Source organism: Photinus pyralis, unplaced genomic scaffold (genome assembly GCF_008802855.1).
Source record: "Photinus pyralis isolate 1611_PpyrPB1 unplaced genomic scaffold, Ppyr1.3 Ppyr1.4_LG7, whole genome shotgun sequence".
Classification (NCBI taxonomy): Eukaryota; Metazoa; Arthropoda; class Insecta; order Coleoptera; family Lampyridae; genus Photinus; species Photinus pyralis.
Window position 1 is genome coordinate 25365045 of NW_022170738.1, and position 22946 is coordinate 25387990.

Here is a 22946-nt window from a genome sequence, read left to right on the forward strand (position 1 = left end):
ATAAAATTTAAGATGGCAGTTACGCCCTCTGTTGGTCATTTTTAGAACTTGAAAATATTTTCCAGCGATTCTTCATGACCGATTTACCCAATAATTTTTTTACNATTTTTCATATTGAGGCACTTATCATACAAGTGTTTTAATTCCAACTTTGTATAAATCCGCCGCCTGAGACTTTAACGACTGGTTAACGCCGGCTTGAAGTTTGGCATCACTGTCCAAGTGCTGTGTTGCGAGCGAGGTCTTCATCACTGGGAAGAGGTGGAAGCCGCTTGCGCCTAGATCCGAGCTGTATGGAGGGTGATCAAAAGTCTCCCATCGCGCATCATTCCAGAGCTGTCGGGTACGGTGGTTGACTGTGTACAGGTGGGCGTTGTCGTCGAACAACAAAACTTCCACATCTTCCCAGCAATGAAGACCTGGCTCGGAACGTAGCGGTTCGGAAGCTCGCAAACGGCGCTTGATCCTTCAGCGCTTGAGGGCGGTTAAAAGCGCCCACGAGCGAAAAAAATCGTTCAAGAGCGGATAAAGCGCTCGCGAACGGAAAAAGCGCCCATGAGCGGAAAAAGCGGAATAATGATTATAATTTGATTTACAATAAAAATAAATTTACAAATTATAATCGGTAAATCATGTGAGCGGACGAAAGTAGCTGCAGTCGATGGAAACCTGGGTGTTCAGTCGGTCGAACGGACGGGCGGGCGGACTCGAGCGTCACCAAGGATACGACCTTGCCTCTGGTCAAGCCTCTGGCAAACTCAATTGGAGTAAACAGCAGCTCCAGGAATTCTAAAAGGCAAGCGGCCACCGGCTACTGGTGAATGGTAAAACAAAATTAAAGTGCACAGCAGTTTCCCTAAGCGGGAATAGTAAATAAATGGGACTCGGTACCGATATCTACGGGAAATCAAATGCAGGAAAGCGAAACATTATCCCCCCTTCTTATAATTAATGAAACGGAAAGTAACAAAAAGCTTCCCTTGCAATGAAATGGAACGGTAGAAATTACTGTGCAAGAAAAAGCAAAAGCTACAAATACGATGCGGTAAACTAAATGTAAAAGCAAAATTTAAATACGGTACGGTTGCCAAAATAAATGTACAGAAAGTGTGAAAAACTATAGTACTTACAAATAAGTTGCAAAGATGCAAAAGACAGAAAGCAAAAAGATTTAAATACGGTTAAACAAAATAAACAAAAGTATTCCCATTAAAAAAACGAGTTTACTCCTTATAAATAGACTTCGGATTATATGCATGAAAAAATGAGGAAAATATGCGCATATTTATGCAGGATTTTTTAGAAAATATGCGAGAGAAATGAGAAAATATGCAACAAAAATAAACAAACATGTGTTTAAAAAATTCATTTCTTTAAAGTAGTTATTAGCTAAAAGCACTAAATCTAAACATTAAAACATTTTACAACAATGTGCCGCTCAAAGTTTTCTACCAAAAATTTGCGGCGTTTATCTGTGTACATATTTTTATACACAGAAAATGATCTCTCTACGTCTACGGAAGTAATAGGAGCATATTTTAATTTAGAAATGATACCAGGGCTTATATCTAAATCTTCAATGAATTCTCCTTGACAAATCTTGTTCACATTAGACAAAAATGAATAGCCAGCATTTTTTTTTTGGATATTTGTTTTTAAATATCTGCATTCCAGGTAATGATTTAATGAATAGGGTTTGAAATGGTACTACCTGTTACAATGTACCTACCTGCTGTGACGAATTTAATTTTAAGCGTCTCTAAGATTCAGTCGGTAAGTACTCAAATTGTTTAAAAAATGTAGAAAAATGCAACTTTGTTTAAAATATGCAGATAATGCAAAAATCTCGGAAATTATGCAAAAAAATGCTCCATGCATATAATTCGAAGTCTACTTATAAAATTTGGCTATTTCATGGAGGAAAGTGAAAATAAAAACTTCCTTCCCAGACGTCTTAAAAATACGGGACCGGTGTCAAAATTCAAGTTTTTTAAGGGCTCTTCTAACGGATGTAATCTCGACGCAATGGGAGCCTGTTATTTGCTACTCATTCAACTAATTACGGTTAATTATACTTATGTAAATAGTCGGAATGAAATCTCCAAACTCGGCAGTCCAGTAATGCCCCTTGTTATGAAACAGTCGTTAGTGCTTGATAAATTAATTTTCTTTATTTTATAGCACATAGGTTTGAATGAGTAGAGTCAGTCGGAGAAATTCATGGTGTAATGAAACTCAAAATGGAGTTGTGTATATTAGAGTTGTTGAAGGTTTTGTGTCTTTTTGGTATTCAACAACTCTTGAATGAGTAACGCTAAAGTCTCTCTTTAACAGCAAGAGTAGATAAAGTGATCACTTTAACGGCAAGAGTAAATAAAGTGAAACAAATCATGTACATTCCAATGACAACTGTCATTAAAAATGGGACGCGGCTGGTAAGAGACGACACCTATTAATTTTCAGGCCGAGAGGCGCTCTCTCTTATTCTCAGATTGAAACAGAAGCACCTGTTAATAAAAGCAAATCGATGGAGTATATTAAACCTGTCAAAAGCTTTGAGCGCGCATGCGCACAAGTAGATTTTGTGTGTGTACTGATCTTACTGAAACGGATGGTTGCTCTCTTTTGCGTTTTGCAACTTTGACGAGGAACAAAAAATTATTAGTTGGGACCCTAATTATTCACTACGTCAATTTCTGCTCTGCTAGTTACCGGGACATAACTATAGCGTTGCAATTCCCATTAATTCATTCTCATAATCGTGTTTTCAGAGGTAACGTCAATTCGTAGCGGATTGCGCAAGCGTAAACGTCCCGAATCGCCGCAATGTACGGATCCCCAAGTGACCGAAGAGTGGGTCGACGAAGACAAATTGGAACTGTGGGAAATTAAGCAGTATGGAGAAAAGTAAGATGGCACGTTTCGAACGATGCTTTATTGGGCTTATGTAAATTTCGGCTTTAATTTCCTATAGTTGTCGACAAACATAACCCGACATTAACTTCTGTAGAATTAGTTTTTGACGCTAGAAGAATTCGATAGTATCACGGTCGGCGGCTTTAGTTTGTAGTGTTAAATTGAGGGATAGATCTAAATGTTCGTTGATCTCACATTTGTGCATGTTGTTCACTAACTGCTTGCGTTTGTGTGTACCTACAGGATAGAGAAGGCTAATGTCCAAGTTATCACTAGGAGTCGTACCGGGAATCTACCCCCAGCACGTGCAGTGACCGAGGTTCCCGCGGAAACCACACCTACCAAAGTGTCGGTTACCAGCAAGGCGACCCCCGAAGAGATTAAAGAAAAAATGGAACAGCAGTTGCGATTGCAGCGAGCCGCCCATCAACAAAAGAGGGCTTTGGAATTGAAAAGTCCGCAAGGCCAGATCATTAAAATGGTGGGCAACACGGCGCAAGGTTAGTTCTCGGCACACTTCCCTCGTAATCAGAAATAATCGTTCTTAACTGTTAAAAGCTGCCTCTACCACTACTGCTAGTACTAACACTTCTTCCGCTTCTACTAAAACTACAATTCCTACTCCAATTCAACCGAAAGGTACGTTTTGGAGTGATTAGTCGATGATCAAACGTCACGCTATGTTGCCATACTAAAGTTCGATATTTCCAGTTACAACTGCAGATGGTCAAATGAAGATTGTGAAGAATGTCGTAATGCCGGGCGCCAATCTCTCGACGAAATCGACTTTGACATCCTTACTGACCGCTAATACGACGCCGACCGGCAACAACAAGTTCACGGGACGTCGCATCTTTATGACCAAAGCGGCGGATGGAACGACGAGAGTGATCGCGGGAGCTGCGAACATTCTGCCGAAAACCCCTCCGAATTCGCAATCGCTAATTAAAGTGCAGACATCGACGGTTCCAACTGTTCAACAGATACAAGTCCAACAGCCAGGTATGTTGATTTCTCCCTATCTTAAATCTTGTGAAAGACACCTGTAGATATATTGAATTTTTTTTTAATTGTACCATAGTAACAACTGTACCAACCTCGACAACAACTACAACACTAAAAACCGCGGCGGAAACACCGCAACGCGTTCAAATAATGCGATCACCGGACGGGCGACTAACGGTCAAAGGCCTAATGCCAGGTCAACAAATAGTACAAATGCCGGATGGAAAATTGCAAGTGCTCACCACGACACAAATACATCCGGCAACAACCGCGCCAAAAACTCCGCCGGTGACGTCTACCAAAGCTATTATTAAAACGGCTAATAATCCAACAGGCAAATTGGTCCTGCAGAGCGGTCAGTTGAAGACGGTACAACAAATCCAACCTCAAAGTCCGACGAAAACGCAACAGATCATCGTCAAACAACAGGGTGCACCTCTGGTACAAAAAGCGGCGACCCCAAACTCGGTGGTGGTAAGCGGCGGTCAAGTCCTACAGCACCAAGTTGTTGTCGGCGGGCAGCAGGTGATAACCACATCCGGCCAACAACAGGTATGACACCTTCAAGTTTCCACCCCTCGATAATATCATTCGATTTAGATTGTTACCAACCAAATAATCGTAAACAACCCGACGCTCGCGCAACAGTTGGCGACTGGAAAGCTCCAAGTGGCGTCGGTTAACGGACAACAAGTGCTAATCCGTCCAACGGGCAACGGACAGGCGCAAGTTGTCGCCCAAATAACCCCTGGCAATATCGCTCACACCGCCCAGGTGCCGCAAGTCCAAACCGGCACGCCGAATCGACAGGTCATACAGCAGGTATCGCAGCCGGTCGCTCAGGAGCAAATGACCACGACGAAGATAGTCCAGGATAATGCTAATCAAGTTGACCAAGCTACGATGGAGCAGTTACTCATCGGGCAACCGCCCGGTACTGTGATCAAGTGCGTTACGGCGCAAGTAATTCAAACGCAACAAGGACCTCGAATTGTTTTGCAAGGTTTGCAGGGCGCGGATTTCACCCCCCAACAGTTGTCGGCGGTCCAACATCAAGTTAAGCAGCAGCTGCTTAAAGGTAAGATGAGAGTTACAAGGGTAAGGTCACAATCGTTTGCATTTGAATACAAAAGTAGATAGTAATTTGCTCACGTATACCTCCCTATACAACTCGCTATGGCGGTTATGTAATTGCAGCGTTCTTGGAGTAGAGAGTAGAGTATGTAATGGATTAGGCGCAATTGTCGACTTTACAATATTTTGTTTTTTAACACTGTGACTTCGAGTTTCTTTGGAATTGTTTCCTCTACTTCCCAGAGCAACATGATTGGTCCTTATTCTACGGGCGAATGTTCTAACTACTATCAGTTGCATTTGTCCATCAAGAAGAATTGAAAGATTGTGTAAGTTGTAAAAATCAGTTCTATTGTTAAGGTCTCATTAGTGACCAAAAATAAAAATTAAAAAACGTGTATTTGGGGGAAGGGGGGGGGAGTTGACAATTAATTGATAACATATACAAGATGGTAGGTGTTCAGGACTCGTGTCCTCTCAGCTAGGAATTTGCATTAAAGGAATTTATTACATACAAAGAATAACAAATTTGCTGTGGGTAGCACAGATACCACCTGCGCATGCGCGATTCTGCCCCTTTTTGTGTTCAGGAATATGTGTAGTATATCAAAAACGGGACTGGGGAGTTTCTCCTCCTGGGGTTCTGGAGGCGAGTAAGTGGGGTAGGGAGGTAGTCGGTGTAGAGTGCTGAAGTGTTTTTGATGTGGTAGCTGCTGTTGGAAGGTCAGTGCTAGAGCCTTTATCTGAAATTTTAAATTAGCGTACTATTGCATCTATGGTTGTGATCCGAGTATGTGGGAAGTGAAATCGAGGATTTGGTTGTCAATTTGCTGAAGGATTAGTGAGGATGAAATTTAGGTTTTTTTTTGGAAGTACTCGTTTGCGGTATGGGTTGTTAACGTATTTTCCTCAAAGTGAAAAATCGCTGCATTTTGACGTCCGTCTGTCCATCACACGTACTCCTTCTAAACCACTGAATCGACTTTGGCGATATAGGACTCATTTGAAAGAGCTTGCTCCAAGGATTCCGTGCATACCCATATTTTTTTGGTTTTACGCATGCGCAGTGTCAAAAATTTGGTTTAACTCATGTGCGATCCTAACTTTTTTATTTATGAAGATTTAAATGAAACTTTATAATATGCAAACACTACGAATATAAGTAAAATTAACGACGTTTTTTTGTGGAATGTGTAAGGATTTTCTGGATTGGGTCACGGGAATTGGATGGTTTGAAGGTGACTGTTGGACCAGTTTGACCCATTTGGATCAGCCTGCGCTACTTTCTCCTCTTCTGCTCAGTGATGTAAATGCGCTTGCGTGGTTTTGTGTGTTGTTGAGACTCAGTGACTTTGGTCGTTTGAGGGATATCCTGGGACACTCCCTCTGGTTTATTGTTTTGATCAGTCTCCATGTCAGAAGAGTGTAAATTCGTCCCTCTGCCTCTCCACCTATCACAGAGCCCAACAAGTGGACGTCTATCTAGACGCCAGCGTTATTAGGTTCGAAAGGGTAGCGGAAACTAGGCCTGATTTCGCTCGGGAGTAGGTCATTCGAGAACAGCCTACCCTCAGCTAGTCAGTCTGCTGCCACCATCCCACAATGCTTTCCCAGTGGACGGTCTGACCCGACGACACAGCCGATTGATCATGGTGGTCATCCATTCATACGCGGGGTCGAGCCTGGCGTTACACACCCCTCCCCCCCCTGTCCCCTTGCTGTCGAGTCACCTTTGGAATTTTTGTTTACATAGGAAATCGTACTTAACTTGAACCTCCAAAGGCAACTCGAGCGTTATCTCAACTAATTAGGAAGCTAGGGCGTTCAGAAGGGGGTTATGTCACGGCTTCCTATAATTACCAGGCTCCGCTGTAAGAGCTGGCAACGCCGCATCAATACCAAACAGTTCGCCTACCATCTCGACTGTTGTGTTACTGAATTATTAAGAAACCAATGATGTTTATTTTTGCCATTTTCAAAAGTGGTAAAGTGACACTGACATAAAATGATAGACCAACAAAACAGTGTTGTCAAATTTCATACAATTTAGCCTGGTAATTATAGGAAGCCGTGAAGTCCAACTTTGACTTTTTTGAGGAAGAACCCGAGAACGAATCTGTGGCCATTCTGTGCACTGAATTTACTATGGGATGTAATTTTTGTGCCATTCTGAGAAAATTTGCGAACTTTCACCTTTTCCATAAAACCTTCTTATATCGGGAAAATGGAAAATTTTTGAAATGCACAATGTCATGTTCATTTACGAGGTACAGATGCGTGTAATCCAAAAATGAAGTTTTGAGCTACAGAGCAGTTGGTGGATTTTAACATACAAGGTGGTTCAAACCATCTGTCCACCCGTTTTCTAACTTACGAATATTTTTAAAAAATAGCCCAGGAGTTTTACTAATATTGTTGGCACCTTAACCAAGAAAAACCTTTACGATTAATGTGCGCATGTCAACTTTTTTTATAGTTTAAATTTTTAACCACAGATGCTTCAAGTAAAGACAAGCATATCGCATATTATAAAAATGAGATGTGCGCATTCGCAATGTCAACTTTCTTATTTGTGGAGATATTTTTTTGAAATTTTAACTACAGATGCTTCTAATAAAGGCAAGCCCATCGCATATTGTAAAGATCAGATGTACGCATGCCCAAACTACGCAATGTTAACTTCTTACGTTACATGACCTTTGGAGAAGTACTGATCAATTCATGGAAAATGCGCTACAGTTGCTCGCCTTCAGGCGAAAACCTTTTTTACATTTTTTTATTTAATATTTCGATTCTACTCAAAAACTATGAAGAATTTATTCGACACATTTGTTTGTCGTGATAATAGGTGGCGTTGTAATCGCAGAAACTAATTTTAAATGGTAAAAAAACCATAAAACATCATAGAAAAAAAACCTAATCTCAGCTCATGCCAAAAATAATATTGGAATTAAAAAAAATTGTTACTTTAAGCATTTATAAAGGTACAACTTTACTGCCAAGTGATTACAGCGCCACCTGTTACCACAACATAAAATGTTTAGAATAAAATCTTCACAATTTTTTGAGTAGAATCTAAATATGGCATAAAAAATGTAAGTTCCCGTTTGAAATTACAAAGTTGCTCCCGGGGGTAAATTTTCAGGGTCATTTGATAGAGAACAACAATATTAGTAAGATCTCTGGGTATTTGTTAAAAATGTTTTTGCGCGATCGGTCATTTCTGACTATTTACCATGTGTGTTTCCATGACAGTAAGTGGAATTTACCAGTTGCTATGATTACGACGACGCCAAAATTACTTACCGATCTAAAAACAGAACAGCAAAAATACTTACCGACGCCTTTTTAAAAACAATCAGTTCAATGTTAACAGTCTTACATTACATTTAATCTTTAATAAAATTATTGTTACATTAAACGTACAATTTGTGCTGATGTTTCCTATAGAAAGAACACGTTCTTCATTTAAACCTGAAGCAATAGAGATCAACGTGTTTGAAGATGTGCTTTCGTTTTTTTTAATACATTCCAATTACAATTTTGTTCTGTAAAATCTTCGACATACCATTCGGCCACCGGCGAATACCTCGCTCATATAGTCATAACGGAAGTGCAAAGCTAGCAAACTACATCAGACACATGCACAAGAAATTATTAATTTCAGTTTTGACAAATAAACTGGTTCCCTAGTGATGTACACCATACCACTTCGATCATTTCGATTTATTCTGCTCGTTAATTACTTAGTGCATATTTATATTGGTTGCATAATTTTAATTTCGATCGCGCAAAAAATGTTATAAGCACGTCGAACGTTAAGGGTTACCGTTCTCAGACAATAATTGGAGTCGTCGCTCCCCTCCTCCTCCAAACAATTGTCTTCGAACGGTAAAAATCCCTTACCGTTCTCCATACTTAATATACTATTAAGTCCCTGAGATAACGGATGGACGGGTGGTCTGAACCACCCTGTGTATTAATCATTGTCATCACAAATTATGTTGTTCATTCATCTGATTCAAAACAATCCCTTAATTCCCTTAATTAGTAGTTTTGCAACGATAAAATGTAGTGACTCAAAGGGCACATTGAACTGCCCCTAATGGCTAGTAATGTCTAAAAACAAAGAAAATAAGTATAAATTGTGCACAACTCTTGTGCAGATAAAGCGCATTTTTTTAAACCGAAATAGCTTTTGTTTTGACATCGCCAATAAATATATTTCTTGCATACGTCTGAATCGCCCTTTGTGAGTACCCTCTTCCGACAATCTGTCCTTGAGGTATAAGGGAATATACCCAATCACGATGAGACCTTTCATTAGAGTACCATGAAGGATAAAACTAGTACCGCTCTCCCCCTCTACCCCGTACTTTGATAAGAGGACCGAAAGAAGGGCAGTAGTTGATAGAAAACTGTTCCTTTCGTTGAGATCGTTAAGTAGGATACAATGAGAGATAAAATTAATTTTTAACCCCCCCCCCCCTACCCTCAGGCCCCATCGCTCACTGATCTCGAAAAAGAGTCGCCCCCCCCCCCCCATTTTCTTAAATTTACCTGGGCACCACTAAACTACTTCACAATAATTTGGTGCCGTTTTATATTTTTACTGTGTGTTTATCTACAAACATAGCGCCATCTACTACCTTCTTGTAATGAATGCAACATAAATAAAATCTAGTAGCGTGTTCACAATGCCAACAAATAATACAGCGGTGCATTTAAGGCATAATGTTTCATTTGCAGCTCAAGCTTCGACCGGTAAACAGGGTGTCCTGGGGCCTACAAAAATATATTTGGCGGTACAACCAACCGGCGCCGAAACCGTAGGATCGCCGAATTCTCAGCCTCCCCCCTTGGCGCCGGTACAGCAAGTTACGGCGCAACCTCAACCGCCAATTCAAGAAATTAAAATACAGACGAATCCTGTCCAGGCCAACTTTGAGAAATCCATTCAGCCATCGCCAAACACATTGCAGCCGACGACTGTACTTCAACAGGTATGTTGTAGACTTTGGGTTTGGTCAGTGGCGGATTTAAAGTTTTTGCGCCCCTAGGCACACCCAAAGATATGCGCCCCAAAATAATCTTTAAATTGCAATCAATTTTAAGAAGCTACAGTAGAACCCCGATTATCCGTGCGCGAATTATCCGGGATGCGGATTATCCGTGCCATGCTTGCGCGTTTTTGAAATTACATTTTTAAAGTTTTAATTGAAATACCATTGCCGTAAATCACTTTACGAGAATTTTCGCTAGTCCATGAGGGAGACGCAGGCTGTAATACCGAGTGCGCGCATGCTCAGAGAATTATCTTTCATCAGCCGATGCAGGTTAAGCGGAATTTAGCCATTTAGCATTAGCGCATTTGACTGCGTGCTACATGTAAGTTGCAACTGTACTTTTTTGTAGAATTTATTGTACATACCTTAGTTTGATCTTTTTCTTATATTTTTAGTATACATATACGTATGCCTACCCTAAGAAACAATAAATTGTTTGGATTATCCGTGCTTTTCAATTATCCGTGCGCCATCCGGTCCCATTGAGCACGGATAATCGGGGTTCTACTGTATTAAAAATCAAATTATAACGAAATTTTTAAAACTAATATGAAAAGAAATACAATATATCTAAGATTCAGTTTTCACACCCGTCAAAACTTTGCATTGTCGATTATCGTTCTTACAGTTTGTTTAAACTATCTACCAATTTCAATTTATTTCATTATTTTAATTAAAGATGTTAGGGGACTTATTTTAAAACTTAAAATGTTACCTAAAATAAATACAGTGCAAAAAATGCCGCCCTCTAAAGCTGTGCTTATATGTAAATCCGCCACTGGGTTTGGTTATACCATTGAATAAGCACTTTAAAGAAGTATAACGCCCGTGTTAACTGATGAAATAAGAAAATCTGCCCAGGATTCTGTCGTCCCTCTGTTGTGGGGGAAAGTGAACCACAAATTTAAAGCTAGTTACCGACTTTGCAGATTTCTTTACTTCTTTAAAATTCCAACGTTGCCAGATTTTTGGCAAGCGCTTTGAGTTTGAATAAACTAGATTAAAATATTGAATAAGCTTTTATTCAATGCCAATAACAATATTATGTAAGGGAGGATCAATCTGAAATGTAAGATCAATAGATCATAAGGAACAATAAATAAAGTAAAAAATGTAGTTTAATCTAATAAAAAAACAACAAGAACTGTTCTAAGGACCATTATCTTTACATAATAAACAATCAAACTTTACCTAGCTCCATATAAGGATCTGGTAAATATGACAACACTGTTCAACTCTGATAAACAAGGAAAACAGAGGACCCCTAAGTATAACTGGTTTCCCTGTTTAAAATAGTCATTATTTACCGCCCGAGGCCAAATATCCTTCAATATTTGTGGTGATTAACCACTTTGCAGTGTATGCAACACATCTTACACCAATTTCAGGTTTTCCTATGCAGTTATACTTCTTTAAGGTGCTTATTCAAGGGTTATACCATAGAGTTCAACTTTAGCCTACTGAACTGAAGTTGTTAACTATCATGGTACAATCTACTAGTTTGTGGACACTAGTGATGGAGTTATAGATTTCTACAGGATTTTGCGTCTGGTTTTATTTTAATTTAACAAATGGCGTGCTACATTACTTTTAAGGTCTCTTTGCGACACAGCGCTGTAGAGATCTGTAATTCACTAATACTAAATCGCGTCAGTAGATGGAGACACTTGTTTGGGTCTTTTCTCTAAAAAAAAAATCAGACTGTCAACATTTGCAGGTGGCCAACGGCAATTCGACTAGCGCAATTCGTCAAGTACTAGTTAACGGGCAGCAATCGTCCGCCTTACTTCAAGCGATGAAGGCGAATATGGAGACGAATCAACTGACTGCCGTAATTCAACCGCCGCTTTCGACGAGCGAGGCCAATAAGCAATTTGTTGTTACGCCCGATTACATTCAGCAAAGTATGTTTCAATATCATCCTTCAGTTATAGTGTCGAATCCTAACTGTATAATACCCATTGCAAAACGACAATTTCAGTAGTCGAATATAGCTGATTTTTTATACTCTAGACAGATAGTATTAAGGATGAAAAGACTTATGTTCCTACGTGCAAATGTTTTTAAACGTTACTTTAGACTTTGGTTTGAGTCTGTGATATTTTGCTTTTTTTATTTTCTTCGTGTAAGCGTTTTTTATTCGTTTTTAATCAATGTTTCGACTGATTAACGTTAAATACCTTTTTGTGTTTGGAAACATTTGCTACTCGTTCGTAATCTCTAAGTAAAAAGTATTACAAATGATGTGTATCGATTTCATGTATTCCAAATTTATGTAATAAAAGTTTACAAACAAATATCACAGACTTTTCTTAGTATGTCGCCCCCCTCAACACTTTCGTTATTTAGTTTGGTCGTTTTGCTTTGGGTCTATCACTATTATTTCTTTTCCACTTTTATTTCCTTATTATTTTTCTTTTCTCATAAACTTATGTTTTACGTGCAGCGATTAAAACCGCTTTAAAACAAGAGAATTTGAATCCGGAAATCGAGGAGAAATTACTCCAGCTGCAACGATACCAAGAGAACAAAATGAAGCAGGAGCCCGAGTTACCGCCCGTGCTACCACGACCTAGCAATCCTCCAATAATCAGTACGATCCGCATGCCCGTGCGCAAACGGCCGCCGAACTCGAGGGACGACGACACCGAATGGGTCATGGAGACACCCAAGCGTAGTCGGTTTACCAAGAGTAACGAAATTAAAAAAGAGGAACCGCCGTAAGTGTGACCGACGACAGTTGACGCATTAAAACTAATTATCGGATACATTTTAGTATTCATCAGATAGTTAAAGATAAACCGGTATCGCCGCGCGCGCGAGTTAAGCTAAAAGACACGCAGGAAGACGAGAAACGTGTCGCGATGAAAACGAAAATTATGGTTGCGCTCTTTCGTCAGAAGGAGGCGCTCAAAAAGGAAATATTGCGAAAGAGGGCGCTATTGGAAAGAGAATTGCAGTGTGAAATACAGGTGAGTGATCGAGTTCAAGCGTGGGATAAGATCCCAATTTACTAAATGCAGCAGTCTAGTTGTCTTGAATAAAATTTTGAATCATTGTATGTATGTATGTAAGATAGAAGGATAAGTTCATTTAATCTGTAAGTCTACTCTTTGTAACCGCAAATACAGTAAAAGGTCGAGTGAGTATCTTGACTCGTCAGGGGTGCCTAGGAGTATTTGAAGGTGGCTTGCTGAAAATAATGTGCAAAATATTTTGTCAAGAGATGGCGTGTTTCAAAGTTCTCAAATGCATTTATACTACTTATGTCATTGGAAAATGGTATGGTGGAATCGACCACTTCAAAACAATTGGAACTCTCCTTTCTCTCTTTTCTCATCGTTTGTCTTTTGGCCCACCAAAAATACGAGACCTGTGCTCATAAGGTGAGGGTGGTGTAGTCTTTTTCACCTCTAGATGTGTTGCTATGGTAAAATCTAACACTTGTGGGCAAGGACTGAAGTAACTTTATCGCTTGCCATTAACAGTCGTGTACTGAAGGTTTAATTGAGGAAGGGGACTTCCAGACTAACTGTTAGGTTATTCAGGACAGACTCCAAGATTGAAGGTAAGTTGGCTACAATTCAAATATATTGCTGTGTGCCGTCAGTACACCACCTACAAAACAGCTAGCTCAAAACAAATCAAAATTGAAACTTATAATTTTATAATCTCTCCTCATACATATCCAGTATCTCCTAGAAGAAAATCCTAATATTAACATAAAATTTCATAATTCGAGAGACTTAGACTTAGAAATAAAGACTCACAAAGCTTGTTTGAACATATTACTCCGCACGCATGCGGTCAACAAGTAAAATAAGAAATCTGAAAATTACCTACAGTTTTTTCTTAATAATCCAAATAATCTGGCGGTACAAGATTTGCGATATAAGGCGCACTCAACTCGCACACGAACGCTGGACGCTTCCGGAACTTCACTTTGGTTATTTTGCTTCTGCACAAAATTATTATAAAAATGACGAACTGCGTCTTCAACAAAACAAATCGGACTGACTGCCTGAGAAATTAGCGTAAACAAATTTACACGTCTTTTAAACCGTTGCGAAACTAACGGCATTTAGCACCCGTCCCCAGTATTTAAGGAAACACTACTTCCATGATCTCCTTTATGAATTTTCAAATAAACCGCCAATCACACTTATTTTATTATATTTGTTTGTGTTTATTTTTGAGTGGGCGGGGTTTCAGCTGCTCTACCAACCCAATCCACTATACATTTACAAATATCCATGCCCGAACCCGGATTCGAACCAGGGACCCTTAGCACCACAGTCCAGCTTGAACTGAACTGCGCCACAGGGGCCGGCACTTAGACTTCATAACACCAGGTTCGAAGGAACGCGTCTCCACTTCACTCCAATATGAAACACCTGCGGTAATTAAAGTTCGCCTGGTGAAAAAACTAATCGCAACGACCAGATGTGTCTTACTTCTAAAACCTTATTTAAATTGAATAAATTACAAAAGCGATAAAATTTAAAACTAAAACGACACAATTACAAACAATTCTCAAGAGGAAAAACAAACGCTAAAATACAATTTCAAGTGAAATGAACTAACTTTGTTTATTTCGTAAATAATTCCCCAAATTTACTTAATAAATTGAAATAATTTCACATACAGGATGCCCCGTCATTATTTTTGGTGTTTAGACTAAAATAACGTGTTTACACAACAATATATTCCTATGTGCAATGGCAAACGGGCCCTAAACCTCCTACATAAAAACCTGTCCAGTTAACTCACTTAAACTCAGGCGCTCACAAAACCTTTTACATACAAATTTTGGGTATAAATTTCCCAAGGCACGTCGGCATCCGATACAACGAAGATATCCGATCAAGACTTAAATTTTATGAATTCGAGAAACACAGTAACCTTAACGGCCTATAGAAAAATTTATCGTGGGCACATCTTCCATTTTGTCAACTTTCACAAGTAAAATTCCTTTTAACCCACCAGCAGTACCTGCGGGTCTTCAATAAACTAACACCTGTGTTTACTTACGGCGAACACCTGTTTATCTTGAAATTAAGTAGCTTTTACGGGACGAAAACGAACGTCTTATCGCAAAACCGGATTTAAATGAGATAAACTTTGAAAAAATAAACGCTTCCTGCAATTATTTCCAGATGTCCCTAATCTTTCGTAACGTAATGTAACAATAAATCAATTAAAATATAATTAACAAAATTAAGCATCTAACAATTTCGATACCTATCAGTAGTGACTTTAAATTTAAATAATATGATCGAATTTATGCTCAATCCAAATTTATCGTTAAAAACAATTAAAATTTAACTTATACATGATGACCCATTATACTACAGATGCTGATAACAATAAAAACATCCTCATTACATAGTTTACATAACAATATTGCTGTGGCCCTTAAATTTCGGGTTACATACAAAACACCTCTTCTTAATAAAATTTCTCTCAGTACACATCCGCACCCCAGCACAACAAAACAATTCAATTCTAATAATAATAAGTGACATTTATTAGATTACTGGAAATACAGAAGGAAAAAAAATATATAAACATTCAAATAGATAATAAACTAAATAATTAAAATTAAATGAAATTAATGTTCCGTAATCTAATGGGGCGAAGTTCAGTTTTGTGGTGAGACCCTAGAACTGCTCTACCACTTAACCTCACCCTAAACTGAGCAAATAAAAGAATTAGTGGAATGAACTAAAAAATATGTATATTGAAAGGGGGAGAGAGAGAAATAAATCAGTCATGATTCTAAATAAAGAAGAAGAAAAGGAAAAGGGGAAGAAAAATGATCAATTGTTTTGCTCGCGTAGAAGTAAATGAAAATAATTTCGTTTAAATGCGCCTTTTTCTTTTCTTTTTATATACGCGGGAATATTGTTATATACACTTGCTATGTTGTATGAAAAAGATCGCTTAAACATTTGCGTTTTATGTAGTGGAGGGGTAATTAATTACTACTCCTTCGACTCCAAAAAAGGTCATTTACCAAATTTTGAAAGCACTTGAAATGAACTTTGGGCGCGCATCAGATGTCGGAATTGAGCATGAGAGATTCATCTGAATCATTAAATGGATCGAATAAACACACGACTTGCATGATTTTACAAAAACAAAATTTATTCTGCGACCACAAACAAAATCAGTCAGTAAAGATGAAATGTCAGATTAAAAAATTACAACGCCACCTTAAAATGCATTAAAAGTTGCTGTGGAGGAAAAGTGTCATTGGTTTTGCTATAGGTCAAATAGTAACTCGGGAAAAATTAGATCGTGCAATCGAAAAATTCAGTTTTTCAAAATATCTCAAAGTCAAGAAAATTTTCAAGAATCTTATTGCCTCTCGTTTAACCAAATTTGTATCCCTCCGAAGAGATCAGTGACACTTCTGATATATTTCATTAGCAATAACCTTTAGGGGCGAATCACCTTGAATTTGGCGCTTGCGCAGGTCTCAAAGTCAGAGTGGGCTTACACTCAGTGATGTAGTCGTTAATGAAACGGTGATATACCGTCATAATTATTGGTTGGCCCCATCCTTGCCCCAACCCAACGTGGTCAAATTTTAATTTCGCGCTTGAAATGTCTTCTTTGGGATGGAAAAAGGTGTTGGGTGTATTTGGCTGACCTTGGGTACGTCCAGCCGACGCAACCGTTGAATATGTTGAGACGTTGATTTATCTGACCGATGAATGGTGACATCTGGTGGAAGTCAACACACAAATTTGGCGGAGTTTTACCTCGCCGTAATATCATAACCTAACATTTTGTGTTTCTCTAGGACGTTCAATGTTTCGTTATTCTCAACTGCCACTTCCAGTTTATATCATCTTCAAATAAGTCTTGCACAACAATATCAATTTTTTGCCGATACGGAAGTAAGGTTAAGATACAAGATGATAAAGCACGGTGTCAACAGAACCGTTCAGGTATCTGTGGACGTTTCCTAATAAATACAAGAAAACACATTTGCGTCGGCTTAACGTACCTTGTTTGTTTGCTGTCCTCTCGAATTTTCTAGGGGAAAATTGCAGGTTTGCCAATCATGCTTTTCATTGATAGCACGTTTGATTATCAGAAGGTGCTTGTTGGCTTCCAGAGGTGACATGTACATTAAAAGCAAGTTTTGGGAACAATGAGTCAGATCAGCAGGTACCAATATTCTGAGAAAGGGTGGGATTTGACTCATCTTTGGTGCAATAAATTCCTTCTGTTTAGAGGAAGATGGTTCATTATATGATCTTGTACGCAAATTTAATATTACAACAAAATATGTGGAAAGTGGTAAATCGCAACTCATATAACACACATAGATTCTCGCCCCCGAAATAGATAACTCGCCCCTCGTGCGGATTTTCTAGCTTTTGTAAACATTCCACCAAAAATGAACGCGATTTCAAACAAAAAAACTCTACTTGTAAGTAAGCTGTTAATCTTTTGTTGTATTGACTGTCCAATATATTGTGCGTTTGTGAAAATAAAGAAAACTTCGGTGTTGTATGTATGTATGTAGACAAGTGTAACAAATCTTGTTCTTACAGAAGGAGGTGGCAGAAGAAATAGCGGCACAAACACGATTAGAACGTACAAGACAAGATGAGGTGCGTAGTGCGACAAACAGGCGCAGATCCACAACAACCACGCTGCCACCCGCTCAGGTATCTCCCTCGTCTCCTCCAAGCGTTAGCAACTTGACGCCTCCCAGTGCGAACACGAATAAGAGCGCGGGAAGACCTCGACGGAATCAGCGCCAACAGACGCCGACCTTGAACTCGCCCAAAATTAAGAAGGAAAAAATTTATTGCGTATGTCGAACGCCCTACGACGAAACTCGATTTTACGTCGGTTGCGATCTGTGCAACAATTGGTTTCACGGCGATTGCGTCGACATTACGGAAGAAAGTAGCAAGACGATGACGGAATTCGTTTGTTCGGAATGCAGGCACGCCCGTGACACCCAAGAGATATTCTGTTTGTGCCGACAGCCTTACGACGAATCCCAGTACGACTCGCTCTCTCGACATTTTAAATTAGTAACATTTCAAATTCGTAGGTTCTACATTTGCTGCGACAGTTGCCAGGACTGGTTTCACGGTCGCTGTGTCGGCATACTTCAGTCGGAAGCTGATAGCATCGACGAGTACGTTTGCCCGAATTGCCAGAAGAATTCCTCGGTCAACTTTGCCAATATGAAAAACTTGAGCGATCGAGATTTCGAGGGTCTGCGTAAATTAATTAAACAATTACAGGTATTTATACAAGTGGTGAGGTAATTTTACTACAGATAGTTCATAAAAGGGAAGTGGGACTTTTGAGAACCCTGAAGGCTCTTTAGCATTTTTGGACATCAAAACATTAAGGAAAAAATGCTTCCATTACTTTACAGTTTCATGTACAGGGTGGCCAACTAAGAATGCGAGGTACTGTATCTGAGAATCTATCCATCCTAGAGGGTTGCAGTAAAAAAATTTATTACTAAAACGGCCACGAGAAAAACCTGGAAAATATTTTTAAGTTTTTAAAATGACCGCTAGGGGACTTAACTGCAATCTGGAATCTAAAAAAGTGATGTTTCTGTGAATTCCGCTATATTAACCTAACAAAAAAATACCCGGTCTTTGAAGTCGACGATAATCTGAACAATTTTTGTTTGACAATTTTTCTTGTATCTCTAAAAATGAAGTGGTGGGGGGTATTCAAAGGTTTCCGTAAAGAACACCCTGTATCTTCGAAACGGCTGAGCCGATTTAAACAAACTCGGGTTAGTTCAAAAGAGCTATTCTTCAGCTACAAATATTATAATATTTGAAGTTTTGTTAGTTTCACATATCACCGCTTGAGGGCTTTTTTCGACATTCCGACAAAAATGGTTAATTTTCTTAAAAAAATTAAATGCATTGGCATTGGCATTGGGAGTGCTTTACGGAAACCATTGAATACCCCCCACCACTTCATTTTTAGAGATACAGGAAAAATTGTCAAACAAAAAAGGTTCAGATTATCGTCGTCTTCAAAGACCGGACATTTTTTTGTTAGGTTAATATAGCGGTATTCACAGAAAAATCACTTTTTTAGATTCCAGATTGCAATTACGCCCCCTAGCGGCCATTTCAGAAACTTAAAAATATTTTCCAGGTTTTTCTCGTGGCCGTTTTAGTAATAAATTTTTTTACCGCAAGCCTCTACGGTTCCCAGATACAGTACCTCGCATTCTTATTTGGCCACCCTGTACAAGTGTACAATGAAGTGGAGGGAAGCAAAACAAACATTTTTTTCAAACTTAAGATCCAAAATGTCCTTAAGTCCTCAAATTTTACAAAGTGCTTAACTCTAAGTCACTGTTGCCAATTGTGATGAGTTATCTGTAGTATATTTACCTGAGCCACATTGATCTTGAAAACTGATCTAAACTAAACAACTGATTCATTTCAGTGCCACAAAAGTGCTTGGCCCTTTATGGAACCTGTCGATCCAAACGAAGCACCCGATTACTACCGAGTAATTAAAGAACCAATGGGTAATTAGAAACAATTTCCTCGCGATTAATCGTTAACATTTTCCTTTTGTAGATTTGCAGAAAGTCGAAACGAAAATAACGGAGCAGTCGTACAACAAACTTAGCGAATTTATAGGAGACATGACGAAGATATTCGATAATTGCCGTTACTATAATCCCAAAGAATCTCCATTTTTTAAATGTGCGGAATCCCTCGAAGCATATTTTGTAAATAAAATTCAGTTCTTGCGCGAGAAACTTTCAGAAAACAATAGACAGTGAATTGAATTTTTGTAAAAATATTTTAAGTGTATTTTAAGTTTGTTATTTACGACAATAGTATAAGTATATTCTTTATTTATTGAGTTGTTCAGCAAATTGTCGATCTCCTTTTAAAAGTTTTTTTCTGATTTGCTGAACTGTATGTAAATACCTATATATAGTATTATTGTGAATAATACAGTACATAAAGATATTGTTTCTTATCATTTTTTAATTTGTAACGAAAATTAGATTTGTCCATTTTAAAAATAGATATTTATCACTACTACAATCTTTTGTTTTTCCTCAACTGATTCCAAAGCAGGATCCAAAAAAATCACAAGGGTCTCTTTTTACATGGAATTTAGTCGTAAGTTTCACCGAAAAACGGCAACTCCAAAATTGACAAAGAAAAAACTTATACATTTTGGTTCATGCCTTTTTTTGAGGGCTGAAAAATAAATTGTCTCAAATCGACAGGGAAAAAAGATTTTCTTATAGAATGTGGCCTGTATCCTACATGAAATTGCACATTTTCAAAGTCTGTTAAATGTTCTTATGTAGATAGATACGTACGTGGCGACATCTCATTGGAACTGGTTCAACTATTACAAGAAAATAATTTGGAAAAGTATGACAAAACATGGCCTTTTTTTGAGGTCCGAAAAAAAGATTGTCTCAGATCGATCGGGAAACATTTTCTTGTAGAATATGGCCTGTAGAATCCATAATTTCAAACAGTTCCAAGATTGGGCTACTAGTTCAAAAGTTACAGCCCTTTGAATTTTCTTTCGAAATTGGTTTCTAGTCTATAACTTTTGATTGAGAAATCTAATCGAAAAAGTACGAATTGTTTTGGATTCTACGCACCAAAATTAATAAGAAAAAGTGTTTTCCCGAGAAATTTTGGTGCAGTCGTTTTTTGGTAAAAAAGGAAGGTTATACACTGCCTTTTTTTGGGCCCCGAAAAAAAAATTGTCTCAGATCGACCGGGAAAAAAGATTTTCTTATAGAATGTGGCCTGTAGAATCCATAATTTCAAACAGTTCCAAGATTGGGCTACTAGTTCAAAAGTTACAGCCCTTTGAATTTTCTTTCGAAATTGGTCTATAACTTTTGATTGAGAAGTCTGATCGAAAAAGTACGAATTGTTTTGGATTCTACGCACCAAAATTAATAAGAAAAGTGTTTTCCCGAGAAATTTTGGTGTAGTCGATTTTTGGTAAAAAAGGAAGGTTATACACTGCCTTTTTTTTTGGCCCAAGAAAAAAATTGTCTCAGATCGACCGGAAAAAAAAATTTTCTTATAGAATGTGGCCTGTAGAATCCATAATTTCAAACAGTTCCAAGATTGGGCTACTATTTCAAAAGTTACAGCTCTTTGAATTTTTTTTCGAAATTGGTTTCTAGTCTATAACTTTTGATTGAGAAGTCTGATCGAAAAAGTACGAATTGATTTGGATTCTACGCACCAAAATTAATAAGAAAAAGTGTTTCCCGAGAAATTTTGGTGCAGTCGATTTTTGGTAAAAAAGGAAGGTTATACACTGCCTTTTTTTGAGGCCCCCAAAAAAAAATTGTCTCAGATCGACCCGGAAAAAAATTTTTCTTATAGAATGTGGCCTGTAGAATCCATAATTTCAAACAGTTCCAAGATTGGGCTACTAGTCCAAAAGTTACAGCCCTTTGAATTTTCTTTCGAAATTGGTTTCTAGTCTATAACTTTTGATTGAGAAGTCTGAATAAATGGCAGTTCAAAATGTACGGAGTCTTGCAAGATCTGTAGAGCAATTGTAGTTTAAAGGCCCGGTTTTTGAATAGATAGATTAAATACAATAAGTACTAGTGCGCCATCTCCATGGCAATCGATACACTTTCTATCAATTATAGTTTTAGAAGTCTAGTTGAGATGTCGCCACGTACGCACCTTCTTTTAAAATTTTATTTGAATTTATGCGATTAATAGCAACGTTGCACTTATTATTCCTTAAATGCAGTGCCGTTTTTAAGTTTTTCGGGGCCCTGGGCCATTCGTTCGTGGAGGCCCTCCTTACCCTCAATAAAAACGGCAGATTGGGGAGATTCAAGCAAATCCCTAATTTGAATATGGGCACTCGATATTTGTGTAGCCTGGTTTGTAGGCAACACATCATGCTCAATGAACAGAAAACATTTATTTTGCAATTCGTAACTTCTTATGCATAGGAGTTTATTTAAAGCCCTTGGAAGAACAATTTCAATAACAGGTACATTAAACTGAACCGTTTTACAACAACTTTCACACAAAGATCGCACAAACAACACATTTTTTCGTGATTGCAAACTGCGTAACACTTTTGCCTTATTTCGCTGCCAATTTCACTATCGTTTCTATAACCGTAGTTCTATCAAATAAACTCTAGGCTCAATTCTTTAAAGAATAGCTTCGCACCATCGCCAGCTGCTGCAATCATGTAATCTTTCCGATTTCAACCTTGAGAAGTTTGAATTGCATTAGAATGGGTTTTCTGCGAGTTCTCCACGGTGCGGTGACCTCCTGTTTTGGTTACAAAGCATTTCCCTTTTCAATTTGTGTTGTCTGAATTCAATGCTAACGTTTCTCATCCATCGAGAACTACATGTCTTCGATTGCACGACCCAGAGCGAACAGTATCACATTCCGCAAAGGTTGAGTCTGCCGCTTTCCTGTCACTCCCAGTAGCCAGTTCCCTAATTTAAACCTGTAAGCGAGAATGGAATGATAACAAAGTTTAATTTTTGACTATTAAATATACAAACATTCATAATGCATTTGAGGTTAAAACTTCATATATCTATGGTTTTAAAAAACTGGGCTCTGACATCTAACGTTAGTTTCATAAAGTACATTACAAAATTAGTGTGGCGACATCTTTGAGGTGTAAGTTCCAACTAAAATAATGGTGGTAATAAAGTGTCCTGCATTTAGTAATAAAATGTTAGTCCCCAATAATAAAGACAGATGTCAGCACAATGCATTCAGCTTTGATTATTTTAATATTTAATATTAACCAAAAACTCAGGCAAGGCTATAAACATTTTGGGATTTGTGCCTTTCGCTGTCAAAGGAGTAAACCACGAAA

General features: G+C 38.3%; 1 protein-coding gene across 1 annotated transcript; it reads left to right on the forward strand.

Annotated features, from left to right (window-relative positions):
• The first annotated feature begins 661 nt into the window (after nt 1–661).
• LOC116176134 (nucleosome-remodeling factor subunit NURF301-like) lies at nt 662–20131 on the forward strand. The gene is made up of 15 exons (XM_031494608.1): nt 662–767; nt 2772–2907; nt 3160–3416; nt 3475–3555; nt 3628–3918; nt 3998–4473; nt 4522–4999; nt 9745–9998; nt 11779–11965; nt 12508–12781; nt 12838–13033; nt 17630–18090; nt 18142–18337; nt 19521–19605; nt 19658–20131. The coding sequence occupies exons 1-15, from the start codon at nt 662–664 to the stop codon at nt 19864–19866; spliced, it is 3687 nt and encodes a 1228-aa protein (XP_031350468.1). The 3' UTR covers nt 19867–20131.
• The last annotated feature ends 2815 nt before the right edge of the window (nt 20132–22946 follow it).